The sequence below is a fragment of the Fukomys damarensis genome, unplaced genomic scaffold, assembly GCF_012274545.1.
Source record: "Fukomys damarensis isolate Sample0158 unplaced genomic scaffold, DMR_v1.0_HiC HiC_scaffold_13, whole genome shotgun sequence".
NCBI lineage: Eukaryota > Metazoa > Chordata > Mammalia > Rodentia > Bathyergidae > Fukomys > Fukomys damarensis.
In genome coordinates this window covers 9,776,600-9,788,759 of record NW_022900925.1, presented here as the reverse complement: position 1 = coordinate 9,788,759, position 12,160 = coordinate 9,776,600, and the positions used below count along the sequence as shown (strand labels likewise).

General features: G+C 45.0%; 1 protein-coding gene across 8 annotated transcripts in view; it reads left to right on the top strand.

The window, feature by feature from the left end:
* Dnah2 (dynein axonemal heavy chain 2) overlaps positions 1-12,160 on the top strand; it is a 100,717-nt gene that overhangs the window by 39,858 nt on the left and 48,699 nt on the right. For 7 of the 8 annotated variants that reach the window (XM_010614897.2, XM_019206162.2, XM_019206163.2 and 4 more), the window contains 14 exons: positions 50-197; positions 666-858; positions 2,788-2,988; positions 3,069-3,225; positions 3,750-3,924; positions 4,370-4,533; positions 5,712-5,873; positions 5,969-6,072; positions 8,316-8,472; positions 8,618-8,700; positions 8,815-8,995; positions 9,370-9,508; positions 10,944-11,161; positions 11,725-11,826. In XM_010614897.2, the coding sequence (XP_010613199.1) occupies positions 50-197; positions 666-858; positions 2,788-2,988; positions 3,069-3,225; positions 3,750-3,924; positions 4,370-4,533; positions 5,712-5,873; positions 5,969-6,072; positions 8,316-8,472; positions 8,618-8,700; positions 8,815-8,995; positions 9,370-9,508; positions 10,944-11,161; positions 11,725-11,826 (2,184 nt within the window). The remainder of the gene's footprint in view (positions 1-49; positions 198-665; positions 859-2,787; positions 2,989-3,068; positions 3,226-3,749; positions 3,925-4,369; positions 4,534-5,711; positions 5,874-5,968; positions 6,073-8,315; positions 8,473-8,617; positions 8,701-8,814; positions 8,996-9,369; positions 9,509-10,943; positions 11,162-11,724; positions 11,827-12,160) is intronic. The other variant, XM_019206161.2, reaches the window with a different exon arrangement.

Genomic DNA, 12,160 nt, shown 5'->3' with positions numbered 1-12,160 from the left:
GTCCCCTTTGTGAGCTGTGTTAAGGCCATCTCCACTGTGCTCCTCACAGGTGGAATTCTCACCCACCCAGCAGACTCTCGCAGGTGTGGTCAATGACATTGGCAGTCACCTTATTTCTACCATTTCTGTCTTCCGCCACCTTCCTGACATCCTTATGAAGCGCAAGGTGCAACGGGAACCCATCCATATAATTGTGGGTAAGTGGGCAGTTAGAAAAGAACAAGGTATGGGGTTATCAGAGACTGGGCAGAGATAAGAGGTGAGACCAGGATTGTTTCCAGATGTATTGGACCAGTGATCTCCTTTGCCAATGGGAAACCAACTCAGGGGGCCAGACTGGGGAAGGGAGCAAGGGCATCAGTGGAGCTTGAGATTAGGTGACTAGTGCTCAAGAAATTTGGGAACTGGTGGTGAGTAAAGACAAGTTTGACAGTGATGGAGGGCTAGAGGAGGCCTAGATCCCCACAGGAGAGCCCTCTGATCCTCAGGAAGAGACAGAGTCATACCTTTTCTTGCTGCCTCCTCCTCTGCCTTCTAATGCTCATGTTTGAGTGGTGCTTCTTTGAAGAACTGTTGTTGGAGTGGAGGGTCCAGGGCAGTGCCCAGGGGCCAGGCTGGAACTTGGATGGGGTGAACATCAGCACAAAGAAATATGTCTTTTTAAGAGCGAGATGAGGACATCAAGAAGATCCAGGCCCAGATCAGCAGTGGCATGACCAACAATGCAAGCCTGTTGCAGAACTACCTCAAGACCTGGGATATGTACCGGGAAATCTGGGAGATCAACAAAGACTCCTTCATCCGTCGCTACCAGCGCCTCAACCCTCCTGTCTCTTCTTTTGATGCTGACATTGCCCGGTGAGTGGAAAGGGAAGTGCAGGAGTCCTAAAGATGTGTGGAAGTACTGTAATTAGAGGAGGGACTCGTCTCGCAGACTGGGGTGGGACAGTGCAGACATCAGTGTCCTCAGCTACAGGAAAACAGTAGGGCTGAGGATACTGGACCTTTGTTCCTCAAGGGTGGGGATCTTGGAAGAACTGGGCTGGGTTTAGGGAAAAGCCATTGTTTGGGAGAGTACAGCACAGTTCCATTGGGAAAAAAGAAATGCTAGTGATCTGAAAGATGACAGAGGCAGGCTGGAGCCGGGCGTGGTGGCGCACGCCTGTAATCCCAGAACTCGGGAGGCTGAGGTAGGAGGATTGCTGTGAGTTTGAGACCAGCCTGGGATACATAGTGAGTTCGAGGTCAATCTACATAATGAAACCCTGTCTCAAACAAACAAACAAACAAACAAACAAACAAAGAAGGCAGGCTGGGATGCAATTGAAGATGACCTTAACTGCCAGCTTTTCATGCCCCTTGATCATTCATTCATTCACTCATTCATTCAGTAAACATGATTGTCTGATAGGCCATAAAGAGTTAAGAAAAAAGAGAGAAATTAACAAGTTCACCTACCTCCATGGGCTGTAGTATAATAAGGAAGATAGAGGTATTGTTAACAGCAGTCACTGTGGTGGCTGAGGAAGGCTTGGGTCCCAACTCTGCCACGACTCACTGTGCAATCTTAGGCAGATGTCTTATATTCTCTGGGCCTCTTTCTTAGGAAACATATTATGTAACCTACCTCGGGACATCGTGAGATTACTAAATATACAGGAAAACACTTGTTAAACTCTAAATAACTGCACTATACTTACTATATAAGCCTCAGTGTGATGCATGCTATGATAATGGATTTACATGGTGCCAGTACAATTCAGTGGAAAGTGTGTCAGCTTCCTGTTACTATAAAAAATAACTCAGACAATTTATAGTGAGAAAAGGTTTTTTTGACTCACAGTTTTGAAAGTTTTATTTCATGACCAGTTTACTTCATTGCTTTGGGCTTGTGGAGGCACATCATAGTGAGAGTAAAGCCATAAACTTCATGGCTGGTACTAAAAGAGAAGAGTGGTCCAGGGTCCCCCTATCTCCTGCAAGAACACGTATGCAGTGACTGGAAAACCTCCCAGTAGGCTCCACCTCTTAAAGTTCCTACCACCTCCCAATAACATCAAGCTGGAGACTAAGCCTTTAACATGTGAACTTTGGGAACATTTAAAATCCACAGGATAAGCTAGGCATGGTGATGAATGACTGTAATCCCAGTACTTGGGAGGCTGAAGCAGGAGAACTGCTGCGAGTTCAAGATCAGTTGGGTTGCATAGTGAGTTCAAGGCCAGCCTGAATTACAACAGAAAGTTAAATAAATATCAAATCCAAGGATAGCAGAATTGCCAACAAGACGCACCAGGAATGACTTCACAAAGGAAGTCAACTTGGGGCTGTGCTTTATAAGATAGGTAGTATTTTGGCAGGCAGAGATGGGCATACATCTCTAATCCCAGCTATTTGGGACACTAAGGCAGGAGGGTCACTTGAGCCTAGGAATTTAGGGCTAGCCTAAGCAATAGAGAGGCCCTGTCTCTTAAAATGGAACACCTCCTGAGGTCCCAGAGCTAGGAAGCAGCACGGTTGATTCCAATCCAGACCTAAGCAACTCCAAGGCATTGAATGCCAAGGAAAGGGATGTGACCACTCTCTTCTAGCCAGCAGTTTGGAAATTAACATGGTCCCAGCTGTCTTCCCGGACTGGTTGGTGCAGAACACTCCCCCTAGGAGAAAGGACCCTCGGGAGCTGCTGCACAGGTCTGGGTGGAAGGAAGTGGGGACCAGAGCCAGCATAGAGGCAGAGGCATGTCTGCTAAGGAAGATCATGCTAGTGAGGTTCTGGGGTCCTTACAGCTACACAGAGGTGGCTAACAATGTGCAGAAGGAAGAGACGGTCCTCAACATCCAGTTTGTGCTGCTGGATTGTTCACACCTCAAATTCTCGCTGGTGCAGCACTGCAATGAGTGGCAGAATAAATTCACAACTCTGCTCAAGGAGATGGCAGCAAAACACCTGCTGGAGCTGCACAACTATCTACAGGAGAATGGAGAGAAGTAGGGTTTGGCTGGGATGGGTGGGGTGGGCTGGGGGGGGCTCTGCTTTCCACCTACAACATTCTCTCTGCCACCTTTAGAATCAGCCACCCTCCCCAGACACTGGAGGAACTGGGGGTCAGTTTGCAGCTCATGGATACCCTTCAGCACGATTTGCCTGACCTGGAGACCCAAATCCCACGCATCCATGAGCAGTTCACCATTCTGGAGAAGTATGAGGTGCCAGTTCCAGAAAATGTGAGTCCTGGTAGTGTTTGGTCCACCTGAGTTGGGCCCATATCAGCATCAACAGATTGTAGGAGACTCTGGTGCTGTCAGAGGGCAGTGCAGAGAAGTGATAAGAGGAAAAGGCTCAAGATTCTGAAGCTCTTGAGAGGCAAAGTTAACTCTAATGGTCTTTCTAGTCAGCTTCTGAATTTCTTTTAAGCCCAGCAACTCATTGCTTAATTTCTTGGAGCCTCATACATGAAAAGCTTGTCCATGAGCCAAGCTGGTGGTCTGAATCTCTAGTCCTAGCTGCTCAGGAGCCTGAGATGGGAGGATCACTTGAGCCCAGGAGTTCATGGCCAATTTGAGCAACCCTGTCTGAGAAAAGCAAGAGCACTTTCTTGGTTAGCATACATGAGGCATAGGGTCCATCCTCAGCAACACACACACACACGCAAACACACACACACACACACACACACACACTCAGCATAGGGGAGGACAGACATCCTACAGATGGGTCATCCTCATCTTCCCCTCTCTGGCATCCCCAGGTACTGGAAATGCTGGACAGACTCAATGGGGAGTGGGTCATCTTCCAACAAATTCTGCTGGACAGTGAACAAATGCTGAAGAAACACAAGGAGAAATTCAAGACGGGCCTTATTCTCTCTGCTGATGACTTTAAGAAGAAAGCACACAACCTGCTGGAAGATTTTGAGTTAAAAGGTATTCCCCGCTCCATCTCTCCCCTCCTTTCACCTTTGAGACCCAGTGTTCCAAGCTTGTGTCCTGGGAAGGAGAGCACAGGGTGGGAGGAGTTAGGACAGAGGTGGGAAGGGAGGAAGTGGTGGCTACCAGGACTTCTGTGGATGACAAAGCACGCATGCACTTGGAGCAGAGTGTTGGTTGGAAGGCGGCAGCCCTGGCCACATGTCCAGTGTCCTTACACCACCCTCTTACACTTGTGTTCCATCAGTTCTACAGTGACATTAAATAGTTCTTACTAAGATTCCCCAGTACTCAGCACATTGTTTCCTTTTAGTGTCCTTCCCTTTCCGCTCTCCTTTGAGGGGAGAAGTAATTTGCCTGCAAAGAGATAGGGCAGCCATGACCTTGCTTTGAAGGATCATGGACTTGAGTGGAAACTGAGCTGCACTTTGAACTCCCCCAGGCCCCTTCACCAGCACGGTGGGCCACATGGCTGCCCTGGAGCAGATTGCACAGGTGCGGGCCATGCTGATGGCTATGCGGGAGGAAGAGAACAGTCTCCGCTCGAACCTGGGCATCTTCAAGATTGAGCAGCCGGCCTCCAAAGACCTCCAGAGCCTGGAGAAGGTGATGTGCTGAGCTAGTCCCTGTGGGAATGAGGGATGGGGGCGGGGCCAGGAGGTCTGCTCCTAGGGGACTGCAAAGACAGCTGGGACCAGGCAGATGAGCACATGAACAGCTTTTTCTTTTTTTCAGTTGAGATAAAATTCACATAAGACTGTTTTAAAGTGAACAATTCAGTGGCATTTAGTACATCGCAATGTTGTTCAGCCATCACCCCTGACTAGTTACAAAATATTTTATTACCCCAAAGGAGATCAAATGTCTATTAGCAGTCACTCCTTACACCCTCCCCTCCCACCCCTCTCAATTACAATTACAAATCTATTTTTCATGTTTGTGGATCTGCCCATTCTGAACCTTTTATATAAATGGAACTATATAATATGGGGCCCTTTTGTCTCTGACTTCTTTCCTTTTTTTTTTTTTTTTTTTGGTACTGGGGATTGAACTCAGGACCTTGTGCTTGTGAGGCAGGCGGCAAAACCACTGAGCTAAATCCCCGGCTCTCTGACTTCTTTCACTTGGAATAGTATCTTCAAGATTCACCCATGTCATATCAGTACTTCATTCCTTTTTATGGCTGAATACTATTCCATGGTTTGTATTTACCACATTTTGTCCATCCATCCATCAGTTGAAGGGCATTTAGGTTATTTTTGCCTTTCAGCTGTAGTGAGTTGTCCTGCTAGGAACATGCGTGTACGCCTATTTGTTTGAACACCTGTTCCTAATTCTCATGGGAAGCCTAGCAGTAGAATTTCTGGATCATATGTAACTATGTTTAAATGTTTGAGGCACTGCCAAGCTATTTTCCTCAGCAGCTGCACCATTTTATATTCCCACTAGCAATGTATGAGAGTTCCTATTTTTCCCCGTATCCTTGCCAACACTATTTCCCTCCAAAAAAGAAAAAAAAATTTTTTTTGGCTTTAGCCATCCTAGTGGGTATGAAGTGCTATCTCACTAAGGTTTTAATTTGCATTTTCCTAATGACTAATGATGTGGAGACTCTTCCTGTGCTTAGTACTTGATGAGCCCATATGGGCAGAGTTGAAGCAAATGAGAAGGGAGGTGGCACTGTTAGCTGGAGGAGCAGAGCAGAGGACCTCAGTGGCTGTCATGGAGGAAGAGGGTAGATGCCACTTCCACTAATGCGTCTTTGCTCTTGGCTGGCCTCACAGGAGCTCGATGCACTCCAGCAAATGTGGGAGATCACTCGGGACTGGGAGGAGAACTGGAACCAGTGGAAGACTGGCCGCTTCCTGACTCTGCAGACGGAGGCCATGGAGACCATGGCCCATGGGCTGTTTCGCCGCCTCACAAGACTAGCCAAAGAGTATAAGGTGTGGGGAGACAGGGCGAGGAGGCAGAGGAGGCACCCACTAAGGGAGGGGAGCCATGGCTGGGTCTTCTGATGACTCTGATGACTTTTGCTCAGGACCGAAACTGGGAAATTATTGAAACCACTCGATCTAAAATAGAGCAGTTCAAGAGAACCATGCCCCTCATCTCAGACCTGCGGAATCCTGCCCTTAGGGAGAGGTAAGGCTCCTTCTGGGTCCCTTGGGAGTCACTGCTTTGCCCCCCAAATCACCTCTTGGTTCTTCCTGATTTTCCTTTCAAGCACCCATAGCATTTCTTTTTTCGTTGTCATCAAAAATGCATCTTTTTTCCCTCTTTCAAAAAAAATATATTTTATGTATTTTGTTAGTTATTGCAGAATGGAGGATCAAATCCAGGGCCTGGATATGCTAGGCAAGTGCTCTCTACCAGTAAGCACCCTCCAGCTCTAAAATTTATTTATTTAATTTAAAATTTTTATTTTTACTGTTTTTTAATCTCTGGAAATAGTTATTGAACCCAGAGATACTCTACCACTGAGCTAGCTCACCAGTTCTTTTTATTGTTTTATTCTGAGACAAGGTCTTGCTAAGTTGGTGAGGCTGGATCTTTCTACTGCAGCCGTCAGTGGCTGGGATGACAGGCTTAAGCCACCATGCCTGGCTTTTATTTTATAGTTGATAAAAATTGTATATATTTATAATGTATAACATGATGTTTCAAAATATGCATACGTTGTGGAATAGCTCAGTCGAACCAATTAACATACACATTGTCTCACATGCTTATTTTTTTGTGGTAAGAACATTTAAAATGTATACTTAGCGATTTTCAAGCATGCAACACATTGTTATTAACTATAGTCACCATGTTGTACCACAGATCTCTTAAATTTATTCCTCATGGGAAACCGAAAGTTTGTACCCTTTGAGCAACGTCTCTCAGTCCTCCTCCCATCCCCAGCCTCGGTAATCACCATTCTCTCAGTTTCTGTGAATTTGACTTTTTAAGATTGTTCTTATAAGTGAGGTCATCCAGTATTTATCTTTCTGTGCCAGTATTACTTTGCTTAACATAAAGTCCTCCAGGTTCATCCCTTTAGTTGCAAGTGACAGGATTTCCTTCTTTTAAAGATGGAATAGTATTCCACTATGTATAAATGCCACATTTTTAGGGCCAGGGTTTTATCTCAGTGGTACCACACCTGCCTTGCAAGCACAAGGTCCTGGGTTTGATCCCTGGTACCAAAAATAAAAAAATAAATAAAACCACTTTTTTTGTGTGTGGTAGAGGGGATCAAACTCAGGCCCTTGCTCTTGCAAGGCAGGAGACAGAACCACTGAGCTAAATCCCTGGCCCTAATATCACATTTCTTTATCCATTCTTTGCTTGATGGACATTTGGGTTCATTCCATCCATATCCTGACTACTAACTGAGAATATGGTGGTGCAGGTGTCAAGAGTCAAGCCTGCCATTGCTTTCTGCTTCTTGTATCATTCTGGATTCTCTAGATTGACTGACTCTGTTCTCTGCCCCCTTCCCTGGGGCCTCCCTCTGTGCCCTCCTACTTTACCTGTTGTGGCTAAGCCTATGTCTTTTGTCATATAGAAGGTTTTATTTTGATACAGCCAAAGTAGGGTTTTGCTTTTGTGCTTTGTTTAAAAAGACCTTTCCAAGTCCAAAGTTGCAAATACATTCTTTCTTCTAATATTGTTTTTCAAGTTTATCTCTTTTAGTGAATCTGGAATTTATTATATAACAGAGGAGGCACTGCATGGTGTTTTAATCATTATCTACCCATTTAGGAGAAAATAATTTTTTTGCATTGCCTCCTGTGTAATGTTTTTGGCAGCATTTCATTTCTAAGTGGCAATGATTAAGTATAGCCCAAGCCCTTTATTTGCTTAAATTATTTAACCTGTCTGGTCTAAGCTTCAGTTTCCTCATCTGTAAATAGAATAATACTTCCTAATTTATGGAGTAATTATGAGAATTAAATGTGACATTTCATGTAAAGCATGTGGCCTAGTGCATGATCCATAGTAAACTTGTGCTAATTTATTGAGTGTTTTGTATGCACACCTGCCTTAACTCTCTCTCCAGAGAATCAGCTTCTGGAGGGTGTCATGTCAATTGCTGTATTCCCTAAGGTGCCCGAGATTGCACCTTAGAGCCTATATAGTAAAATCTCTTGAATCATGAATTAATAAATACCAGAATCATAATGTCATCACAGTGTCCCAATGGAAAGAAGCACAGGGAGTGATTTTTTTTTTCTTTTCCTTTTTTTAATATTTTGGCACTGGAGATAGAACCCAAGGCCTGACACATGCTAGGCAAGTGCTATACCACTGAACAACACACTCAGCCCCAGGGAGTGATACACTTTTTAGTAGGCCCTAGTATGTGGCCTCCTGATCAGATCTCCTGTTTCTGGCTGTAGGCACTGGGACCAGGTCAGGGATGAAATCCAGAGGGTGTTTGATCAGGAATCTGAAAGCTTCACCCTGGAGCAGATTGTGGAGCTTGGAATGGGTCAGCATGTAGAAAAAATTGGGGAGATCTCTGCCTCAGCAACCAAAGAGCTGGCCATAGAATTGGTAAGACCCCCCCCCCAACACACACACACACAACAGCCTTCTGGAGCACAGGCTTCTAGCTGTCCTTCATCTGAGGACACTGCCCACCTCCTCCTCTCCTGAGGCTAGTTAACTGGATGCTCTGTCTCCCAATTTCTCTTCATAGGCATTACAGAACCTTGCCAAGACCTGGGATGTGACTCAGCTAGACATAGTACCCTACAAAGATAAGGGCCATCACCGCCTAAGGTAGAAAGTGACCTGGAGTCCAGGAGAGGGGAGGGCATGTGAGCTGGGCTGCAGAGTGGGGATCAAGTTTTGGCAGATTGGCATGGACTACTACACTGACCCCTTGTGCTCCAGAGGTACAGAAGAGATATTCCAGACCCTGGAAGATAACCAGGTAGCTCTGTCAACCATGAAGGCATCACGTTTTGTCAAGGCCTTTGAGAAGGATGTGGACCACTGGGAGCGTTGTCTGTCCCTTATTTTGGAGGTTATTGAGATGGTGCTCACTGTGCAGCGTCAATGGATATACCTAGAGGTCAGGACTTGGAGCCTAAGCTCTTTCTACTTCCCGCCTTTGCTCTGTGTGTAGTCAGGACCTACCTTTTTGCCCTAATATCAATCTCATTGTCCTACCTCTCAAAAGTGTATCTACATCCCAGCTGTCTGACCCTTAGCTATTACCTTATGTTCCTTCCCTGTTGGCTTTTGTTCTTCTCGGATTCTCATTCCATATTTTTTTCTTGAAACCAGCTACCCGACTTCCAATCCCCACTTTCCTTGGTCATATGGGCTGTTAGTTTCTAGTGTTCTGTGTTTTCCACTCAATTGTCATCCCTGATTCAGGAGCAGGGAGCAGAAAGGGGAGAGAGTGTGGGAAGAAGCCTCTCACCCCTATCATTTGCCCGTCAGAATATCTTCCTAGGAGAGGACATCCGCAAGCAGCTGCCCAATGAATCAGCCTTATTTGACCAGGTCAACAATAACTGGAAATCCATCATGGACCGAATGAGCAAAGACAACAATGCTCTCCGGAGTACCCACTACCCAGGTCAGAGCTCTGTGGCCCTTGCCCCAACATAAGCTCCTCATTTGGTTCTACATGTATGTGAGGTCATGGCCACATGCTTCATTTGTAAAATGACTGACTCTGTACCTGACTATCATAGCACTTCCTGTCACCACTGCCTTTTCTAAGCATTAAATAATAGTTTAGTAAATTAAATTTAACAATTATGTGAGTGGAATGTAACATTGTGGTTAAGAACACAGGATATGAAATCACACAGCATTGGGTTCAAAACCTGACAAGTTGGGGATGTTGGCCCATGCCTGTAACCCCAGAACCCAGGAGGCTGAGGCAAGAGAATTGCTCCATATTTGATTTAAGCCTGCCTCACAAGCACAAGGACCCAAGTTGATGTAAGCCTGGGCTACATAGTGAGTGCAAGGACACTCAACTGGGTAGTGAGACCCTGTTTTGATACCTACCCCCCAAAATGGAAATACTTAACAAAATTTATTGTGGAGCAATTTATAAGCAAAGCCATTAAAACGATGATCTTGTCATTGAATGCACAGAACAAACCCATCTGGCTCATGGCTACTGTGTCCTTCTGTGGTTTCCAGGAAGTGATCACTTAGGGAGGCATGCAAAGGTTCCAAAAGCTGTTGACTCTGTACATCCTTACAGGCATGAAGGTCACTTCAGGGTTCACACTTGGGAGCATCAAGCTAGAAACTAGGAAAACCAAGGAAAAACCAATCAAGACCTAAGACAGAGATGTAGGCTAGGAGGATACTAAGATTACTGGGAATGTACAAGTGTGAACACATTTTGTTTAATATCCTTTGTGTGTGTATGTCTCTGTGTGTGGTGTTTTCCCACTAAGCTATATTCCCAGGTCTTTGTTAAATATCATGAATTGGGTTTTTTTTTTTTTAGATAGATCTTATGACCATTTTACTGAAACCAGAGGTGGAAACTCAACAAGGTTAACTGACATGCTAGTAAGTTTAAGAACTGAGATTAGAGCAGTGGTTTTCTGCATCACAGCCTGGTGTCCCTTCTGCTAGGCATGAGGGACACAGGTGTCCCTAGTGGGTATAGGCTTCTTTCATTGAGTACATGTGATGTGTATTTAAATCTAATGACGTAACCTGTTAGCTTATGTAAATGCAAAACAGTCTCCAGTTTTTAGAAACTCTTGGATTGACCAACATTGTCCCAAGTTTTTAGGTGGAATAGGACTGTTGGGACTGTCATATGATGCATAATTAATGCTACAGTATGTATAATAGCATGTAATGAATAATTCATAATAAATTACAGGATGGGATAAGCATGATAGCGGAATGGAGATACTTCTTCTAAAACTCTTATGCAATCCGAACTTTGGAACTGGCAAAGTTAGAGCTGAGCTCTAGATCTTTGCAGGGCAATGGTAAAAAGACCATCAAATGTCATTTATTGTTCTTTTTCCCAGGCCTTCTGGATATATTGATAGAAATGAACACAATCTTGGAGGATATTCAGAAGTCTCTGGATATGTATTTAGAGACCAAGCGCCATATTTTCCCTCGCTTCTACTTCTTGTCCAATGATGACCTGCTGGAGATTCTGGGCCAGTCTCGCAACCCAGAAGCTGTGCAGCCACATCTCAAAAAATGTTTTGACAACATCAAATTGCTGAGAATCCAGAAGGCCAGTAGAGGTGGCCATGATGGGATGGAAGGCAAAAAAGGGATGGTGATGTCAAGAAATTCAATTTCAGCTAGTTGCGGTAGCACATGCCTATAATTCCACCGCACCCTAGTAGGCTGAGGCAGTACAGTCTGGTCAACCTAAGGACTTAGTGGACCCTGTTTCAAAACAAAAAATTTAAAAAGGCCTGGCAAAGCCAGGGGTTTAGTGCTGTCCTGAGTTCAATCTCCAGTACCCCCCCCAAAAAAAAAGGAAAAGAAAAGGTCTGGGGATATAGCTTAGTGTGAAGTCCCTGGGGTTCAATCCCCAGCCCAACACATACACACACACACACATACACACACACACAGACATACAGATTCAATTTCAAGGCTTTGGAAGGGACGGTGCCTGTTCAACAAGAAGGTAATACTAATTAATGATTCTAGATTCACGCAGGATAGCACTTTTTACAATTGGTAATATTGAAAGGACAAAAAGAAATTCCCCTCAGAAGGGGCCCATATATAGGCAGATACCAAGAGTGGGCATGCCAGTCCACTAATAGCTGCTTTTTTCTGCAGATGGGAGGGCCCAGCAGCAAGTGGGAAGCTGTGGGAATGTTCTCAGGGGACGGGGAGTATATTGACTTCTTCCATCCAGTACTCTTAGAAGGGCCTGTGGAGGTGAGTTGTGGCAATGGTCTAAGAACCAAGCTGATTGTGCTTCCTACCAGAAAGTTTGCTTGGCTCTGTGAGGACACAACTTCTCTTTGGAGGGACATTGGTTGCTCTTTCAGTTGCTCCCGCTCCCCTCATCTCATCTACCATTCCTAACAATTAAAATGTCTACCTTGAACCTAAGTCTCTCTCTAAAAATCAGATACTCTGTCTCCTGGCTTCCATTTCCACTGAGGACCCAAACCTACTATTGCACAGTTCATTCTGTTTCCCTAGCACCTTCCCTTTGGGGATCTTTGACTCTAACCCTGAAGTTGAACCATTCTGATCTTTTTTTTTT